Raw genomic sequence first — 17,400 nt, 5'->3', positions numbered from 1 at the left:
TACAGCTCAACTCTGCTCTCAAGTCTGCCGTGAGGTGCTGTGAAAAACCTGGAGAACTTACGTCCTGACAAGTGACAGGGTCATCACCTGGTACCTGCCAGGGAAGGCAGCAAGAAATCCTAGGGCACCGAACCTCCGAGGATGGTAATAACTAGCACATTCTGAAGAGTCACTTTGTGAGATTTAAAACTGGAACTAACCACAGTTACCAATTTCATTAGGCACTTGATAGTCACAAATTTTCCACAAAATGGGCTTGCTGTTGGAGCGTGGTACGTGCCGTGGAGACTCCGTGGGCTCCTGCAGGCTCTCCCCACAAGCGGTGGTTAAGCCTTGTCCGTGCGGCAGCAGCCACGAGTTGTGGGTGCCTCCAAAGAGTGTGATGTGGTCTCCTGCAGGCTCCCCTGGCCTCCTGGGATGGAAAGCCAGACAACAAAAGGAGAGGCGCCATCAGCAGCCCATTCAGAGCAGTCTGGCACTCAGAGGCAGGAACTCCAGGCAGAGGCGCAGGAGCAGGAGGGTCCCTAAACTGGGAGTGGACACAGGTCTTCCAGCCATGATTCGCTCAGTCCCCACCACAGCCCTGAGGGCGCTGCACCCCACAGACACTATCCTGCTTTCCACGCAAAGAAGCTGCAGTCGGGGGGTTCAGTCTCTGGCCAGACCTAGGATTCAGGCCCAGGCTTTTCTGATTCTCAGCTTACAACTAAATACTTTTGGGGTGAGACATTAACATTGTGTGCATCTTGTGATGCAACTCTGTGGGATTATTGAGTTAGAGTGAATGGCACATTTTTAAAATGCACAATTTGATAACTATTGATGCCCATAGGAACCCAAGAAATCTCCAGCACACTGCATATACAAATGCTTTTTTACCCCCAAAAGTTCTTTGGGCCCCTTTGGGATTTATCCCCAGGCACCCACTGCCCTGCCTTCGGCACCACATATTAGCTGCATGTCCTGGAATTTTATGTGAAGGGCCTTTTGCTGCGTCCTCGTTTGTCTTCGACATTCATCACAGTGATTCTGAGGTTCACCCACACTGTCGGCACCCAGCAATGACTTGTTCTGCTCGCAGCTGATAAGTGTTTCATTCTGAGGATGTGCCACTATGCGTGTCCCTCCCCTGTTGGTGGACATTCAGGTCTTCTACCCTGGTGGCTGCTCTGCTGAGAACTGCGATGGCCGTGCAAGTGTTAGGCTTACACGGGCAGGTTTCCGGCTCCCTTGGTGAACACCTTGGGGGCGATGCTGGCTAGGCCTGCGGACAGCTGTGGGAGAGAGAGCTCCTGCAGCAGCCCTCTCCCTGTGTTGCCAGTGGAGGTGGGCATCTCTCGGTGGTCTCACATGTCCTTTCCCTGACGACTGTGGATGCTGGCATCTTCTCGTGTGCCTCTGGGCCACTCGTTTGTCTTCCCCCCGACTGCCCTTTTTTTCTTTAGCAAGTGCTGAAGTTTGTGTGTTTTTATTTTCTTCTATATTTCTTTCTGTATTCTCCAGATTTGTAAAATTTGTTATTCTTTTTAGTTACACATAACAGTAGAGAGCATTTTGACATATCATAGGTACATGGAGTAGGACTCCCCATTCTTGTGGCTGTACGCGATGTGGAGTTATGCGGCTCATGTACTCATGTGCGAACGTAGGAAGGTTATGTCCGATTCTTTCTACTGTCTTTCCTGTTCCTATCCCCGTCCCTTCCCTTCATTCCCCTTTGTCTAATCCAAACACTTCTGTTCTCCCGCCTCTTTACTGTGCATCAGTATCTGCATATCAGAGAGAACATTTGGCTTTTGGCTTATTTCACTTAGCATGATCGTCTCCAGTTCCATCCGTTTACCATCAAATGCCGTAGTTTCATTCTTCTTTATGACTGAGTATTCCGTTGTGTATATAGACCACGTTTTTAATCCATTCATCTGTTGAGGGCACCTAGATTGGTTCCATAGCTTAGCTATTGTGAATTGAGCTGCTATAAACATTGATGTTTGCCCGTTTTTTAAAAACAGTTGGGCTGAGTTCTCATCATTGAGTTTGCGAGTTCTTTGTACACTGTGGAGGCCAGGCTTGTGTGTGATCTGTGTTGTGGCGTCCCTTCGTCTAATGTGCAGATCCAGGTGTTAAGTCTGGCCCTGGCAGGGCCTGTGCAGCTGGAAAGGAGGAGTCCCTCCCGTCTTGGTGGACATGCCTCAGTGGGGCTGGCGTCTGCGGTCTGTGCTGGCTCTTGTGCTGTGATGTCAGGAGCTGTCCCAGAGCAACTTGTTGCCGCAGCTACCAGGACTAATCAGCACCCAGAGTGAAGGCCACACCTCAGTCCGTGGAGGACCCCACTTCTCTGCATTCTCCCCAACTCCAGCCCACAGTTTTCCCAGGCCAGCCACACCTGCTCCCTTCTTTCTGGCCCTGGTCTGACCCCTCCTCTTGGCTCCTTGGTTTAGCCAGAGCTGGAGCCAGCCCTTCCTAAATCCAGGCAGAGATGGTTACATGGCTCCCTGCTGGGACCATGGCTAGTGCCACACTGGTGAGGTCACTCTCCCAAGGTCACTCTCCTCAAGGCCTCAGCACGCCTAGTCCCCCTCCTGTCGCAGAGTAGTGCTGCCACCCCGGGAAGTGTGTCCCTGCCCATCTGCTGTCCTCCCCAGTAGCTGGGAATTCTGTGGGAGGCTCAGTTTCCAAATCAGTAAAAATGAGAGAAACAGTGCATGCCCCTCGGGGCTCCAGGGCCAGGTGGGGTTGGTGGCTGTGACTGCTTGGTCCTGCCTGCTGCTGCTTTTGTGGTCCTGAGCCCATCTGAGAACAGGGCCCGGTCCACAGAAGACAGCATGTGTGAGAATTGGTGATTCGCATTCTAATTCTGCCTGTGAACTGTGCTTCTGTGAGTGAATTTTGACTTTCTGGAAATAAAATTTTATTTTCTAAATTTGTATCGTTTTATTCCATATATGTGTCCTATAAATATATTTGGTATCTATGCTATTTGTTGATGGTGATGAGAGTGTTATTTTATACACAGATGATAATCAGGCAGTCTCCGGTTTGTAAATCCCTCTGAGAACTCCCGACTTGGTATTTCTGTTCTCCTGACGGCTGTTTGGTCTGGAGAAGGGCCTCTGCAGTCCTGCAGGCTGGTCTCTGTGCAGCCCCTCTGCTCCCTGCCTCCACATGCTCAGGCCCTTGGGCTCTGGACCCTCTTTCTCACATGTCACCCCCACAGGCCAGCTGGGCACACATATGGCCTGATTTCTGCCCAAGGGAGGTTAGCAGCTGCCAGACAAGGAGGCTGATGAGGGGAGGCTGATGAGGGGAGGCAGGAGCTGGGAGTGGCTTGTATGTCACCCTTACCGTATCCCCCCGGAGGGAGCCTGGAGGCCTGCACCAGGTATGCAGAGGAGACAGGAGATTGGGGAGCAGGCCCACAGAGGGGAACACTTTGCAAGGGCAGGTGACCACACCTGGCACCTGACCAGGACTGAAGGAGAAGGAGAAGGAGACATTCATGGTGAGCTGTGGCTGAGTAGGCCCTCTGTGCCAGGGGCACATGGAAGGGTACTTCCTGGGGAGAAGCAGACTTGGAGACAGGGTCTGGTTTGGATATACTGAGATTGAGGGAATCAAAGAGCAGTAAAGCAACCAGGATTTCCAAAAAGGTTTTCTGATTAAGAATATTCTATCTCAGTTAAACCACGCCATCTCTGTTTAGGTAAGAGTTTTGTTCACCTTTCAGGTGACATTCTGATTTAATGGTGACCAGGACACTTTTCTGAGTCACAGCTTGTATGGCAGGCTCACCTGCAATGCCTTCTGCACATTGGTGCTCTGCCCTGGGGACCGAGTGGCCTCTGTGGGCTCTCTGTGATGCTATCAGGGCACAACTGTGTTTTGTAAAGAGCCTTCGTTCCCCTGGATACGGGGCCACATTTGCCTTGTCAGAGCTCACATGACCCACTAGGTGCAGCTCCTGTGGCTAGGCACAACGTAGGCAAGGGCCAAGCCTCAGTTTTCTCTTCTGTCAAATATAGGTCACCACCCTTAGACAGTTGGAGGTGAAATGAGTGGCTTGTGGACACCTGGCCTTGGGGAGTATGTTGTGACGCCAGCTCTCCCTGGAGCCGCCTGGGCCTACATGCAGGTGCAGCCCAAGACTGACGTTGGTGTCCAGGCTCTGCTGCTCTGCACGCCAGCAGCCTCCGGGAGAGTCGGCTCTTAGGCTGCAGTCGCCTGGCGTCCCAGAGGAGGATCCTTGCAGCTGGCAGGGAAAGCTTCTCGTCAGGAAAGACGGATGCAGCGTGATAATCTTTATAGGTTCAGCTCCACTTACTGGGAGATTTTGATACTTGGGCCTTCTCGTTTCCATGGAGTCGGATAACAGAAGCCCTGTGGTCCTTCAGTCCTTTGCTCTGTTTCCATTGTCAGAGTCCTGTGCTGCGGTGGAGTTGGTTTTCTAGTCTGATCCAGCTGTAGCTGTTCTAGGAAGCTACCTGAGGATCTGACTCTGTTGGTTCTTTGGCTTCTGGTTGGTTTGATGAGAGAAGCTGCCCTGGGATTTCTCAAGTGCAGGGATCACACTTCTGTGGATTGCTCTGGCCTCTTTCCTTTACTAAGACGCCCAGGAGAAGAATTGCTAGAATTTCCAGACTCTCTTGGCCTCGAGCTGGAAGACAGGTGGTGTGAGCTGGGTGGGTTCTGGCTGCTCCCTCCCTCCCTGCTTCAGCATGAGGCACAGGACGGTCCTGTAGTTCCTTTGGAAACAGACCTGGCTCCTGGCCTGAGGCCTCTGGGCACCATTCTGGGTGTCACCTGGAGTGGAGGGAGGAGGCCACACCTCACCTTGGATGCCCTCCCCCATACACAGCAGGCCTCTGGCCACCCTGTGGCTGCCCAGTCACATCTGCTGGAGGCTCCACAGAGACCTGGCTCCTGGCAATCACATTATTGTGTGAGCCTCAGTTTCTTCATCTGCTTTGTGAAGATAAAACCCAGTTGAAGGAGGGAAATGAGACTAAGCCTGTTAGCACAGGGAAGATACTACCCTGTCCCTCTGACATTCATTCTCTTCTCTTTACCTCGGGTTTTCACTTTTATGATTTCCTGTCTTCTAAAAACTAGCCTTGGACCCTCATGTCGGTGGGGACCACCTGCCCATCTGCTTAGCTATCCACTCGGCCACCAGAGTAAAGGTGCACAGTCCTCGTGGAGGCTGCCGGACCTTGTCGTCTGGCCTCACGGGCCTCTTCTTTCATCCCTCACCCCCTCGTCCTGGCCAACTCTGCCCCGGTCCTAGCTGACCTGTGTTCTAACACGGTAGGCCCTGCACCTGTTGCCCTGTGCCTGGGCACCTGGGCACCTGGACAGGTCCTCCCCTGCGCCACGGTTCCGGCCCCTGGCCGCCAGGCCTGGTGCCGCAGTGCTCCTCTCTGCTGTCCCTGGAGCTTTTCAGGCAGGGCCCAGGGTTCCATCTGCACCTCCTGTGTGGGAGCACTGGTCACAACTTGCCACACACTTGATGACCATCTGCCTTTCTGGGGTCCTCCTCTTCCAGGATCCTGCAGCTCCTGGACGGAGGTTCACCTCACGTCCCCTGTGCAGCATGGCAGTTGCTGCCTGAATGTTGTCCAGCTGCTTGTTGGGTGTGGCCGGGTTCCTGCCCTCTGATCTGGCCCCGGGAAGCATCCCTCCTTGACCTGTGACCCAGGCTGGCAGCTCCTCCTTAAGCACCAGCCGGTGGTGGGAGGTGAGACCTTGCCAACCTAGGAGACTGCCACCAAGTGGGTCCTGTTCAACCCGGCAGCCAGTGGACGCTGGCCCCACCTGGCAAGGCTGTGGCCTCCCCTTCAGAGACACGCTGAGGTGCAGCATGGCCTCAAGGGCAGTGGCTCAGAAGCAGACACAGGGTCTACACCCACCTCACTTGTTCCCTGATCCCCTCCATGAATCCAGGCAGTTTTTGAGAACCTCTTAGAGAGTGAGAGGAGCCGGAGGGTCGGTAAAGGCCCAGCCTTCCACCTCGGGAAGGGTGCCGGCCTCTGTCTGGCAGGCCCCTGGCCTCACTGAGCCCCTGCACCTGGGTGCCTGGGGGGGGGGGGGCTTTTCCAGAGTCCTGTGCCCTGACATGCCTCTGCAGGAGGGCCAGGAAGCACACAGGCACCCTGTTACCCCAGGCCCATGAGCTGCAAGAGAGCCCATTTCTGTGAGAATCAGAAAGCAGGAGTAGGGCTCTATGCCCTGCCCTGGGCCCCACTTAGGGGCAGTCGCTTTGTAGGTAGCACATGCCCTCTGTGAAGACCAGGACAGAGGCTCAGGGACCTGGCGACTTGCCTACAGGCATAGCCGGTACAGGCAGACCCAGGCAAGACCCAGATTTTTCAAATTTGAAAGAATAGTAGGAAACCTGCAAAGAGTTTAAAAGGTTTTTCTTTTCTTTATTTATTTCTCTTTATTTCTTTAATTGGGCAAGGGGTACTAGAGATTGAACTCAGGGGTCACTCAAATACTGAGCCACATCCCCAATCCTATTTTGTATTTTATTTAGAGCAGAGTCTCACTGAGCTGCTTAGCATCTCGCTGTTCCTGAGGCTGGCTTTGAACTTGTGATTCTCCTGCCTCAGCCTTCTGAGCCTCTGGGATTACAGGCGAGTGCCACTGCACCTGGCCTTAATAGGTCTTTTAATCTCAGGGCAAATGTCCTCAGAATCGCTAGTGAGCAGTGCTGGGGAAACCCAGAAACCCACTCTTGGAGACAAGGCACATGTTTGGAAATGCTGGGAGGATTGCTCAGGCACAATGGGCAGGCTTCTGCCAGACTTGCAGGGGGCCCAAGGTCTGAGTGTGCGTTACCTCCAGGGCAGGTGCTCTCCAGTGGCTGTCCAGGTCCTTCTCTGGGCTGTGCTTGAGGGAAACTCAGCAGAAGGGAAAGCAGGATGAAGGAAACAGCTTTCCCCAGTGGAGTAATGGTGCAGTGGGAGACAGACACCTTGACATTAGCCTCAGTGAAATGCTGCTTGTGAACATGGAGCAGTGCATGAAAAGAATACCCTGAAAACTACAGAACACTAAAGAAAGAAATTAAAGACCTTAGAAGATGGAAATATCTCCCTTGTTCTTGGATCGGCAGAATTAATACTATCAAAATTAACATACTACCAAAGGCACCATACAGATTTAATGCAATTCCAATCAAAATCCCAATGACATTCCTCATAGAAATAGAAAAAGCAATCATGAAATTCATCTGGAAAAATAAGAGATTCAGAATAGCTAAAGCAATGCTTAGCAAGAAGAGTGAAGCAGGAGGCATCACTATACCAGACCTTAAACTACACTACAGAACCATAGTAACAAAAAACGGCTGGTATAGGCACCAAAATAGACTGGTAGACCAGTGGTACAGAATAGAGGAATCAGAGACAAACCCACTTAAATACAGTTATCTCATATTAGATGAAGGCACCAAAAACATATATTGGAGAAAAGATAGCCTCTTCAACAAATGGTGCTGGGAAAATTGGAAATCCATGTGCCGCAAAATGAAGTTAAACCCCTATCTCTCACCCTGCACAAAACTCAACTTAAAGTGGATCAAAGACCTAGGAATTAAACCAGAGACCCTGTACCTAAAAGAAAAAAATAGGCCCAAATCTTTATCATGTTTGATTAGGCCCTAAATTCCTTAATAAGACTCCTATAGTGTAAGAAATAAAATCAAGAATCAATAAATGGGATATATTCAAACTAAAAAGCTTCTCAGCAAAAGAAACAATCAGTGAAGTCAATAGAGAGCCTACAGAATGGGAGCAAATTTTTACCACACGCACATCAGATAGAGCACTAATCTCCAGGATATATAAAGAACTCTAAAATCTTGACACCGAAAACAAAACAAACAAACAAAAAAACAAATAGCCCAATCAATAAATGGGCCAAGGAACTGAACAGATACTTCTACAATCTATCAATCAACAAACATATGAAAAAATAGTCAATATCTCTAGCAATTAGAGAAATGCAAATCAAAACTCCTCTAAGATTTCATCTCATTCCAGTCAGAATGGCAGCTATCAAGAATACAAGCAACAATAAGGGTTGGCGAGGATGTGGGGAAAAGGCACACTCGTACATTGCTGGTGGGACTACAAATCCATGCGAGCAATCTGGAGAGCAGTATGGAGATTCCTTGGAAAACTTGGAATGGAACCACCATTTGGCCCAGCTATCCCACTCCTCGGACTATACCCAAAGGACTTTAAAACAGCATTCTACAGGGACACAGCCACATCAATGTTTATAGAGCACAATTCACAATAGCTAAACTGTGGAACCAACCTAGATGCCCTTCAGTAGATGAATGGATAAAGAAAATGTGGCATATACACACAATGGAATACTACTCAGCATTAAAAGGGAATAAAATCATGGCATGTTCAGGTAAATGGTGGAGTTGGAGAATATTAATAATGCTAAGTGAAGTCATACAATCCCCCAAAAAACAAATGCCGAATGTTTTCTCTGATATGAGGATGCTGATTCTTAATGGGGATTGTGGAGGCATGGGAGAAATGCAGGAACTTTAGATTGGGCAAAGGGGAGAGAGGGGGTAGGGAAAGGGCAGGTGGGTAGGAAAGACAGTGGAATGAGATGGACATGGTACCCCAAGAGCATGTGTGAAGACACAAATGGTGTGACTCTACTTTGTGTACAACCAAAGACATGAAAAATTGTGATCTCTATGTGTACTCTGAATTGAAATGCATTTTGCCATCATGTATAACAAATTAGAATAATAAATAAATTTTTTAAAAAAGAATACACAAAACAACCAGCATTTATCTAGCATTTTATAGCTCATGAAATGTCTCCATAAAAGCTTTCCTGTTGATCTTTAGTGGAACTTCCTGTAATGGCCATAATCTTTTACAGTAGCTTTATTGAAACATGATTTACATTCTGTACAATTCATCCACTTGAGGTGTACAACCAGGTGGCTCCCAGGTAACTCCTGGGGTTGTGCAGTGTCCCACAGTCCACCTCAAAACATTTTTGTCACCCCAAAAGTATCAGCTATGGTTTTTCAAGCCCCAGTTATATACTGAGGAAGTCAAGTGGACTCTCCCAGGGCCTCACCAACGCTACACTATGGAATGTCCATTTTGCAGGTGACATATCTGAGGCCTGGGAGCACTTGGGCCACTGCCCCTGGTCACAGATCTGACACACAAAGAAGATTGGAGTCCAGCCAGTGAGGCCCCAGAGCCTTTCCCCTCCTTCCACACGGCTTTCCCCCCTGAGGCCAACTCAGGGCAGACCCTGGACAGGCATCCCCCAAGGAGGAGGCGCGCCTGGACTCCGGCTTGCCCATTCCTGCTACAAGAGGCCTTGCGGAATATGGGCCCTGCTTGCGCCACACTTGTGATCAGATGGTTTGGGGGGCCAGTGACCTGCTGATGGAAAAGCTGCTTTCTCGGGAGCCTGTGTGAAGGGAGATCAGTGAAAAATGGGGCCACCCCCCCAGCCCACAGAATTCAGTCCTCCACGTGCCTCTGCAGTTTGCAGAGGGAGGGCGGCTGGCAGCCAGTGGCATTGAGGGTGTCTCTTATTTTATTAGGCACTGCCTTCTGTGCTGAGGAAAGGAAGTACTTGAAGGTCCTAAAATAAATGTCCCTCTATAGAAGTGCAAGGTAAGGGTTTGCTGTCCCCAGAGCAGTGCTGGCTGGGGCTGCAGAGAAGCTCCTTCTGTCCTCACACTTCTAGGCCAGCTTCTCTGCAGCCAGCGGAAGCTTCGCTCTTTCCACTAATGCAGGATAAATGCGTTCAAACAATGTGAGTGTGTATCAGTGTTGAAGGGAACATTTCAAGGGCTGCCTGCCCCGTGTCACTCATTCTCTTAACAAATGTATAGAGCCAGCTCCGGGCTGCGGAGACTAAAGTAACTGAGATGTGGCCCTCAACCTTAAGCCAATAAGCCTGGATACCAGGAGTGAGGGTCAGTAAGGGCTGGCTACAGAGTCCTTCCAGTGGGCTTGCAGGGCAGGGGTGGCAGGGGACTCAGGGAAGCCCCGGAGGGAGGGCCAGGTGGGCCCCTGAGCTCGGGTGCTCTGTGGGGCCTGAGCTCCTGCCTGCTGTCTCACTGCACTCCAGAGACCATGCTGGGTTCCGTGGATGCTCTTGAGCTCCATTTACCCCTCTGTCAAGTGAGGGTGGGATCATAGGCTCAACATAAGCATAGACAAGACTGTGTGTGTATGGGCTCTCTCAGCACAGGCTCGGGGCAGGGGGCGGTGGGGGGGAGTCTTCCCTGTCCTCAGTGTCCTGCAGGGTCAGATGGACCCAGGCAGATTTAGAAACCAGTCCTGCAGCTGCATAGGCCACAGCAGGCCAGGGGGTGGGAAGGCTGCCGCCAGTGCACCCAGGAACAGTGCATGCATTTCCGGCCTTCCAGCACCCTCTCACTCATACTACACAGGATCTTACAGATTAGGGTTTATTTATCCCAGCAAATGAAAACTGACCCATGGTGTCTGCACCGTGAAGTACTTTAACGTAGCAAGGCGGTGCGGAGACTAGAGGAAAACGCACCTGGACGAGCCTCCAGAAGCCCTGGAGTAGTGTGATCATGCATTTTACAACATCCACAGAAGCTCTGTCCTGGGAGACATGCGCAGGGCCTGGTCCTCCCCTCCACTGGGATTCATGTCTAGTCCCTCCAGTGAACCTACAGAGACCATCGCAAAGTGCCAAGGGTGTTACATGTGTCAGTGTCCCCACCTCGGTGACCCTTGGCCCTGTAAGTAGTCGTCCCTATTTACAGAATCAGGTTGTGTGTAGAGGAGTTAGGAGCACATGGAAGAGGACCAGGTGAGGGAGAGCTGCTTGTTCCCCATGTTCCTGGCCTGTCCCGGCACTGCTCCCGCAGCCGGCAGGTGGCTGTGAGAGGCCCAGCCTCCTCTTCCCTCTGCCCACTCACTGGGAAGATGCCTCTACTCTGAGGTCCTGGAATATATTCTCCTGTTCCTGGGAGGACAGGGAGCCAGAGGCCAAATTCTTGTCCCAGGGTAGCCATTCACAGGAGGTGACCAGCCCCAGCCCTCAGCAGAACATCTTCTTTACCTGAAACAGAAAGAGCTGTTAGGAACAACACCACCAAAGAACTGTTAGAACCAGTGTGTCCTGGGCAAAGACCCAGCGCTGCCACCCTGTAGGAGCTGCTTGGACGGTCATGACTCTGATACCCTAGGTCCAAAGGAGACAAGTGGCTGGCTGTGGGCCATGTGCATGCTGGCCCACCTCCTCTTCATGTGGTCTCCCAGGCTAATGATTTCCAGGGGCTTTGCTGCAATTAGCCAAAAGCATGAGCCATGTTTTTGAACTACTTTGGACTCTCTCTAGTGCGAGATTGTGCAGCTATTCCCTGATGTGCGCTGCCCCATGCCAGTCTGAGTTCTCAACACATGCGAACAGGGATGTGTGCACAAGGTTGCAGTGGCAGGAGCAGGCAGGTGGGCTTTCCTGCAAAGGCCATTGAGGCAAGAGGGGAGGACTGTGGCTTCAGTGAGGTATCAAGAGTCCGTCACTGTTATGAAAGAGTGCTCCCTACTTGAGAAGGCAGTCAGAAAGTGGCCCTGGGCACTAAGCTGGCCATCAACTTGCACTTATTGTGGTAGCTCCCGCAGCCGGCACTGAACAGAGACATTGCACTCCTTTCAGCTGTCCCTCTAGGTGCAAGCAGTATGATCACATTTCATAGAGGTGCTCAGGGAACGAAGGCCTTGACCAAGGTCCAGTGCAAGCTGTGGAGAGCTAGGAATCTAGCCCCAGTGGTTAGCCCTGAAACCATACTCCCTCCTCTGCCCCAGTGTGCCTTGGCACCTGCAGCCCTGGGCAAATTGCCACCATTCATCCTCAGCTCCTTCCCTTTTGGAGTGATGGCAGCAGGTGGTTGCTCCCCCCCCCCCCACCCCGCCCTTGGTGGCTCTGTACTTGGCCTCCTGCTTTCCACGCCTGGGTTTTGCCACACTGTCCTATACAAGTCCTTCAAGTGGCTTGCCGTTCCCGGGTAACATTGGTGTCTTTAAATGTGACAGGACTCCAAACACAACGGTTTCAGTTCTCACTGAAGCCATTGCCAGTCCTGTGCTGGCTTTAGAGCAGGGTCCCCTACTAGGGCAGCCTCAATGCTGGCTGTTCCTCAAAGATGCTGGCCTTGAAGCTGTTGGATAGCACAGGACCCATCTTGCCGCGGGTGGCGAGTTCCTCTTCAGGAGCACCTCCTGCAGCTTCCAGGCTGCCAGTCACAGAGCTGTCCTCCATTCCTGGTGGGCAGGAAGGCGCAGGGGCAGGTTAGAGCTAGGGAGGAGCTGGGCATGCTCCTCTGTGGTTTGGGGGATAATTCTTGGCTTTGGAGTTGATCCATGGGTGCTGGAATCCGAGCTCTAGGATTGGACGCTGGGTGGCCCTGTGTTGGCCACTCAGTTCCTTGGTGTCTCAGTCTCATTGCTTGCAGGAAAGGGGCTGCTGCTTCAGGATTCTCCCTTTTCTGCATCTCAGGGCTCCCAGGAAGAAGGAGGCCTGTAGTGAATTTGGGATATGGTCAGTCGCTCATGCAGGTGGCGGGCTTCGGAGGGCAGGCTCTATAGTTGTGGGTCTGTGTCCCATGCAGCTCTGAAAACAGCACCAGCAATAAAGCCTCTCATTTTGCGTGCTCAGCCTAAGCACAGGGAGCTGATGCAGCAGGGTCAGTTCTGGAGGCAGCCTCTGTGTGGTGCCCACGTGGGGGTGTTGTGCAGGTGCTCACGCCGGGCTTCCACTCAGCCCTGTCACCTGCTGCAAATTGCAGCCACCCCTGCTGGTATATGGTCGTGAGATAAATCCAGTACAGCACACCCAGCACAGGGCTTGGCTCCAAGGAGGCACTCTTCAGTTTTATTTTCTTCCCTCCTGGGCTTTCAGGGTATGCCTGGCTACAGTGTGGTTGAGGTTGGAGATGGATGGTATAGTATGACATTCACAACCAGAAATGGCTGGAAAGATACTCCTAGATAATCATCCACTAGTCCTAGGGCCACAAGTGCCTAGAGTGCTCCGACCCATGCCTACTGCTGCTGGGGTGTCCCTCCCTTCCCTGTTCTGTGGAAGACAGCCTGGTGCTGGGCCTGTTTGCAAACTCAGTCAGAAGAGGAAAATTCTCAGTCCCTTGGGGTTGTCTGGCATTGAACTTAAATTGGCCTTTTTAGTGAAACATGGGAAATAACTCTGACCTTCTCTTTGGAAACAGCGTTGGTTTGCTGCAGTCTACCTTTGGGATACGAAGATAAGAGGCACTCTGGGTAGAAAACAAGACTCTTTTGTGCTGCATGCTCTTGTGCTTCCCCTGATGGGGAAGAAAGACAGAAAGACACCTTTCATGAGCTTTTTTTTTTTTTTGGATGGAGGGAGGGTACCAGGGATTGAACTCAAGGGCACTCAGCCACTGAGCCCCATCCCAGCCCTATTTTGTGTTTTATTTAGAGGCAGAGTCTCATTGGGTTGCTTAGTGCCTCCCTGTTGCTGCTGTCTGTAGACTTGACTGATGCTGTCATCTTTGACTCTGACTCAGAGCTTCAGGATCCTCACAGGTGGAAAACCCCCTTCTTCCATCCATGTAATGCACACTTATTTGGTGCCTTTTGTCTGCCTGCCTATGCACTAAAAGGTGGCGTTTCAGACATCAGTGAGTCAGCCTCTGCCTCTGTGAAATGATGGTTCAGGGTGGGGACAGGCTATAGACAGTCATAGAGCATCCAGAATGAAGGTGCCTCTTCCCACAGGCCAGCTGTTAGGCTGGGAACCAGGGTGCAGCCAGATGTGGGCATAGGTGCCAGACCCTGGGTGAGTGGTGAGCAGGAAGAGAGAAGTCTTGGCTTTTGGTATCAGGAAGGCTTTTAATCCACTCCTTCACTTATTCAGATATATTGACTGAGCCGCAGCAGTATGCCAGGCATTATTCTGGGCTGGGGAAGCTGAAAACAGACCAAGAGGATCTCTGCCCTCAGGGAGCTAACCACTAGAACTGAAGGCGGGTAACAGTCCCAGAGAGGTCTTTAAGCTCGTGGTACATACTCTGCTAGAAGTTAATGGAGTTCTGCAGCAGGGGGAGAGGGTGCTGCACAGCTGGGGTGACTTGGGGAGGGCTCACAAGCTCCAGCCTCCCAGGTGGAAGGGCGCAGCTATTTCAAGGCTTCAGAGAACATCCCAGGGGCAGGGCAGCAGGTGCAAAGGTCCAGGCAGGGAGAATGGTGTGTTTTGGAAACCATCAGAAGGTCAAAGGGCTGGACAAGTGGCGAGGGGTTCTGTGTGGAGGGCGTGGGCTTGAGCAGGGACCCAGCCGGAGTCTGTGGGGTCTGAGGTGCAGAAAGCTGAGGGGGAGGCGGGGCTGTGCACACTGTGTGTGTGGGAGCTGCCATCCACCTGGCTGGAGATGGAGTAGGTGGGGATGCAGAGGGTCTTCCAGTGGGCTTTTGGGACCCCTGTGGTCAAGAAGTTGCTAACATTATCTGTGACTGTCCATGGAGAAATTTAAGATATGAGTCCACTATCTGAGCAGCATTCTGGGACCTCTCTGCGTCCTCCCTGTACAGAGCTCAAATTTCCATCTGGGGCAATGTGGGTCTTCTGGGGCTCTGAATCTGCAGATGCGTCTTCAGCTCCTGTGTTGAGCCAGCTCTGCAGGCTGGGCCACCTTGAGAGTCTGTGGTTTCCTTTTCTTGGAATGAATCTGTGATGAATTACTAACGATAATGATTCATTATGCTGTCTCACGCTGGCCTGTGCTGATTGTCTAACAGCCCGCAGAGGAACTCGCCCCACTGATTAATTTTCTGCTGTTCTCCCTCTTCTCTTAGAATGGCCATACAAGTGGACAAGTTCAACTTTGAGAGTGTCCCGGAATGCCCAGGAGAGAAGGGGCAATTTGCAAATCCGAAGCAGCTGGAAGAGGAGAGGCAGGAAGCCCGAGGCCTGGAGGTGAACAGCAGATTGGACATCCGCTGGAGGATCATATCCTTTTGATGGTGGCTGTTAGTTCGCTTTTTTGCTTCAGTGATCAAAGATCTGACCAGAACAACTGTATAGGAGGAAAGGTATATTTAAGGCTCACAGTCTCAGAGGTCTTAGTCCACAGAAGGTTGACTCCATCCCTTGGGGATCAAGGTGTGGCAGAGCATCATGACAGAAGAGTGTGGTAGAGGGAAGTGGCTCACGTGATGAAGAGTCCTCACAGTCTGTGTCTTCTGTCCCACTCAGGAAGCAGAGATTCCACACTCCTGAGACAAAATATATACCCCATAGCTACACCCCCAAAGAACCAATTCCTCCAGCCACACCTCACCTGCCTCCAGTCACCACCTAGTTAATCCCATCAGGGATTGAGTCGCTGATTAGCTTAAGGCTACAAACCAATCATTTCACCTCCAAACCTTCTTACATTGTCTCACACATGAGTTTTTGGGGAACACTTCACATTCAAACCATAACAGCAGTCTACCTTGAACTGGGATGCATCTGTGCCTAGGGCTTCTGAGTGCTGAGAAGGAGCCAAGAGGGTTTAGTTACTGGACCTGAGCCCCAGGTAGCTCCACAATGCCCTGACAGGCGTTGTCTTAACCACTCCACGCTTTAGAAGCCCCACTTAACGAGTATTGATTCTGAGTGGGGAAAGGTCTTCTTGGAACTGGTGTTGTTCTTGACTTTGGATCACCTGTTCCTTGCCAGTGTTGATACTCATGTTAGTGACAGTCCTAATGGCCATCCATCAATGCTGGGCTCAAGCATTTTCACAGACTGACAACTGAAAACATGGACACAATTGTCTGGGAAACTGAAATTGGATTGAACAGCCTAGTGAGGCATGAAGATGCTGTTTTGAAAAGACTGAGTGAGTTTTCAGAAGGGCTGTGCTCTGAAAACGTACTTCATAAAGTAATGGAGCCTGCTACGACTTCTGGCTTGTGCCTGGCTCACAGTAGACATGTAGCTGAATGAAGGAATGCTCTGGGGAGACTGCAGGTCCACCTGTTGAAAGTAGGTCAGGCATTGCATGAGGCACTAGGCAGGCAAAGCAGCAAAGTCAAGGCCTCAGTGTGGTGGTCCTGTCTGGTAGGCAGAAGGGCAGCCAGGGCAGAGCATTGTGCCAGGTGCTGGGGGTCACGAGCTGCAGCTGCCCGGTGGAGGCAGTCAAGGAAAGTTCATGGAGTGGGAGACATGTGAGTGGGCTATTATGGTGGCTAGACATTTATCACAGGGACAGGATGGGGAAAACCCAGGGGTACTAAGGCATGGGTGTGGCTTGCTCAGAGAAGGCCTTTCAGAAAGAGGCAACTCTGATGCGAGTGTCCGTCAGTCATCTTCATTGTGCGTGGAGTCTGTGGCTCTGGGGATGGTCAGATCATTCTGGAGAGCCTCTCTAGATTCTGAAAAAGTAGCCTCCATTTATCTGTGCCATGAATTCTGGGACCTGAGGCAAGTTCCTACCTTTGAACTGATGTGAGTCTGGCCTGGTAGATGTCTCCAAGCAGTTCATAACAAAATACGAACTTTAGATGTAGCACCCGGCTCTGTGAGCTGGACACAATGACTCCTGGGTGACCAAAGCAGTCCATGTGCAGTTGGCGGTGTTGGGTACAGAGAGATGTGACAGGTGGGTGGTGGGACTTATCTCCCTGTGCCCACTGAGCTCCACACAAAGCCAGGCGCATTCCTCTCCTGCCCACTGCGGGAGCAGAGCAGCGAGCTAGCAGGTGAGGCAGCCTTCACACAGGAGCATCCTCTGCCACTCCAGAGGCCAGCCAGTCAGGGGTGGGGCCGGAGACCAGCCCAGGTCTTTGCCCACAGCACACTCACCCGCCACTGCAGATGTTCACACGCTGGCTTGGGGCTGGGCCCTCACCTCCAGGGGCTGGCCATGATGCTGGAGCAGGGAGCCACTTGGTCTTTCTGGGAAGAGGGGTTGGAGAGGCTCTGTGCCTGCCTGCTGTGGAAGCTGCCATTAGGCAAGAGATGCCCCTTCCCCAGTCTTGGAGCTTCAGCTTTAGGCATGCATCTGTGCAGGGCAGGGCAGGGCAGGGCAGGATGGGCCTGATGAGACAGCAGGACCAGAGGGAGAAGTGGCACTGTAGGGAGGAATTCATTCTTGAAGGCTGTCAACTCTGAGGCTCAGATAAAGACGGGAAAACTCGAATGGGTGGAATTGTGACCCCCCTTACTAACCCCCTCCATGCTGGGCACACAGTTGCATCTGGTCAGTGTCATAGCTACCACTGTCCGTGGCTGTCACAGTGTTACGCAAGCTTGCTGTCATTTCACCTCCTTGTTTTCCTTGCCTTGTTATAAATGTCCCTTCGAAGAGCCTTTATGAGATTGGCAAGAGACTTG

The 17,400-nt window shown here is 51.7% G+C and overlaps 1 protein-coding gene across 3 annotated transcripts in view; it reads left to right on the top strand.

The window, feature by feature from the left end:
* Positions 1–17,400, top strand: part of Trappc9 (trafficking protein particle complex subunit 9) — a 501,039-nt gene that overhangs the window by 365,003 nt on the left and 118,636 nt on the right. For 2 of the 3 annotated variants that reach the window (XM_048802178.1, XM_048802177.1), the window contains one exon: positions 14,874–15,027. In XM_048802178.1, the coding sequence (XP_048658135.1) occupies positions 14,874–15,027 (154 nt within the window). Of the gene's footprint in view, positions 1–14,873; positions 15,028–15,727; positions 16,015–17,400 lie in introns of those variants that run through there. The other variant, XM_048802179.1, reaches the window with a different exon arrangement.

Source organism: Marmota marmota, unplaced genomic scaffold (genome assembly GCF_001458135.2).
Source record: "Marmota marmota marmota unplaced genomic scaffold, marMar, whole genome shotgun sequence".
In the NCBI taxonomy this organism is placed as follows: domain Eukaryota; kingdom Metazoa; phylum Chordata; class Mammalia; order Rodentia; family Sciuridae; genus Marmota; species Marmota marmota.
This window is presented reverse-complemented; position numbering and strand designations above follow the sequence as displayed.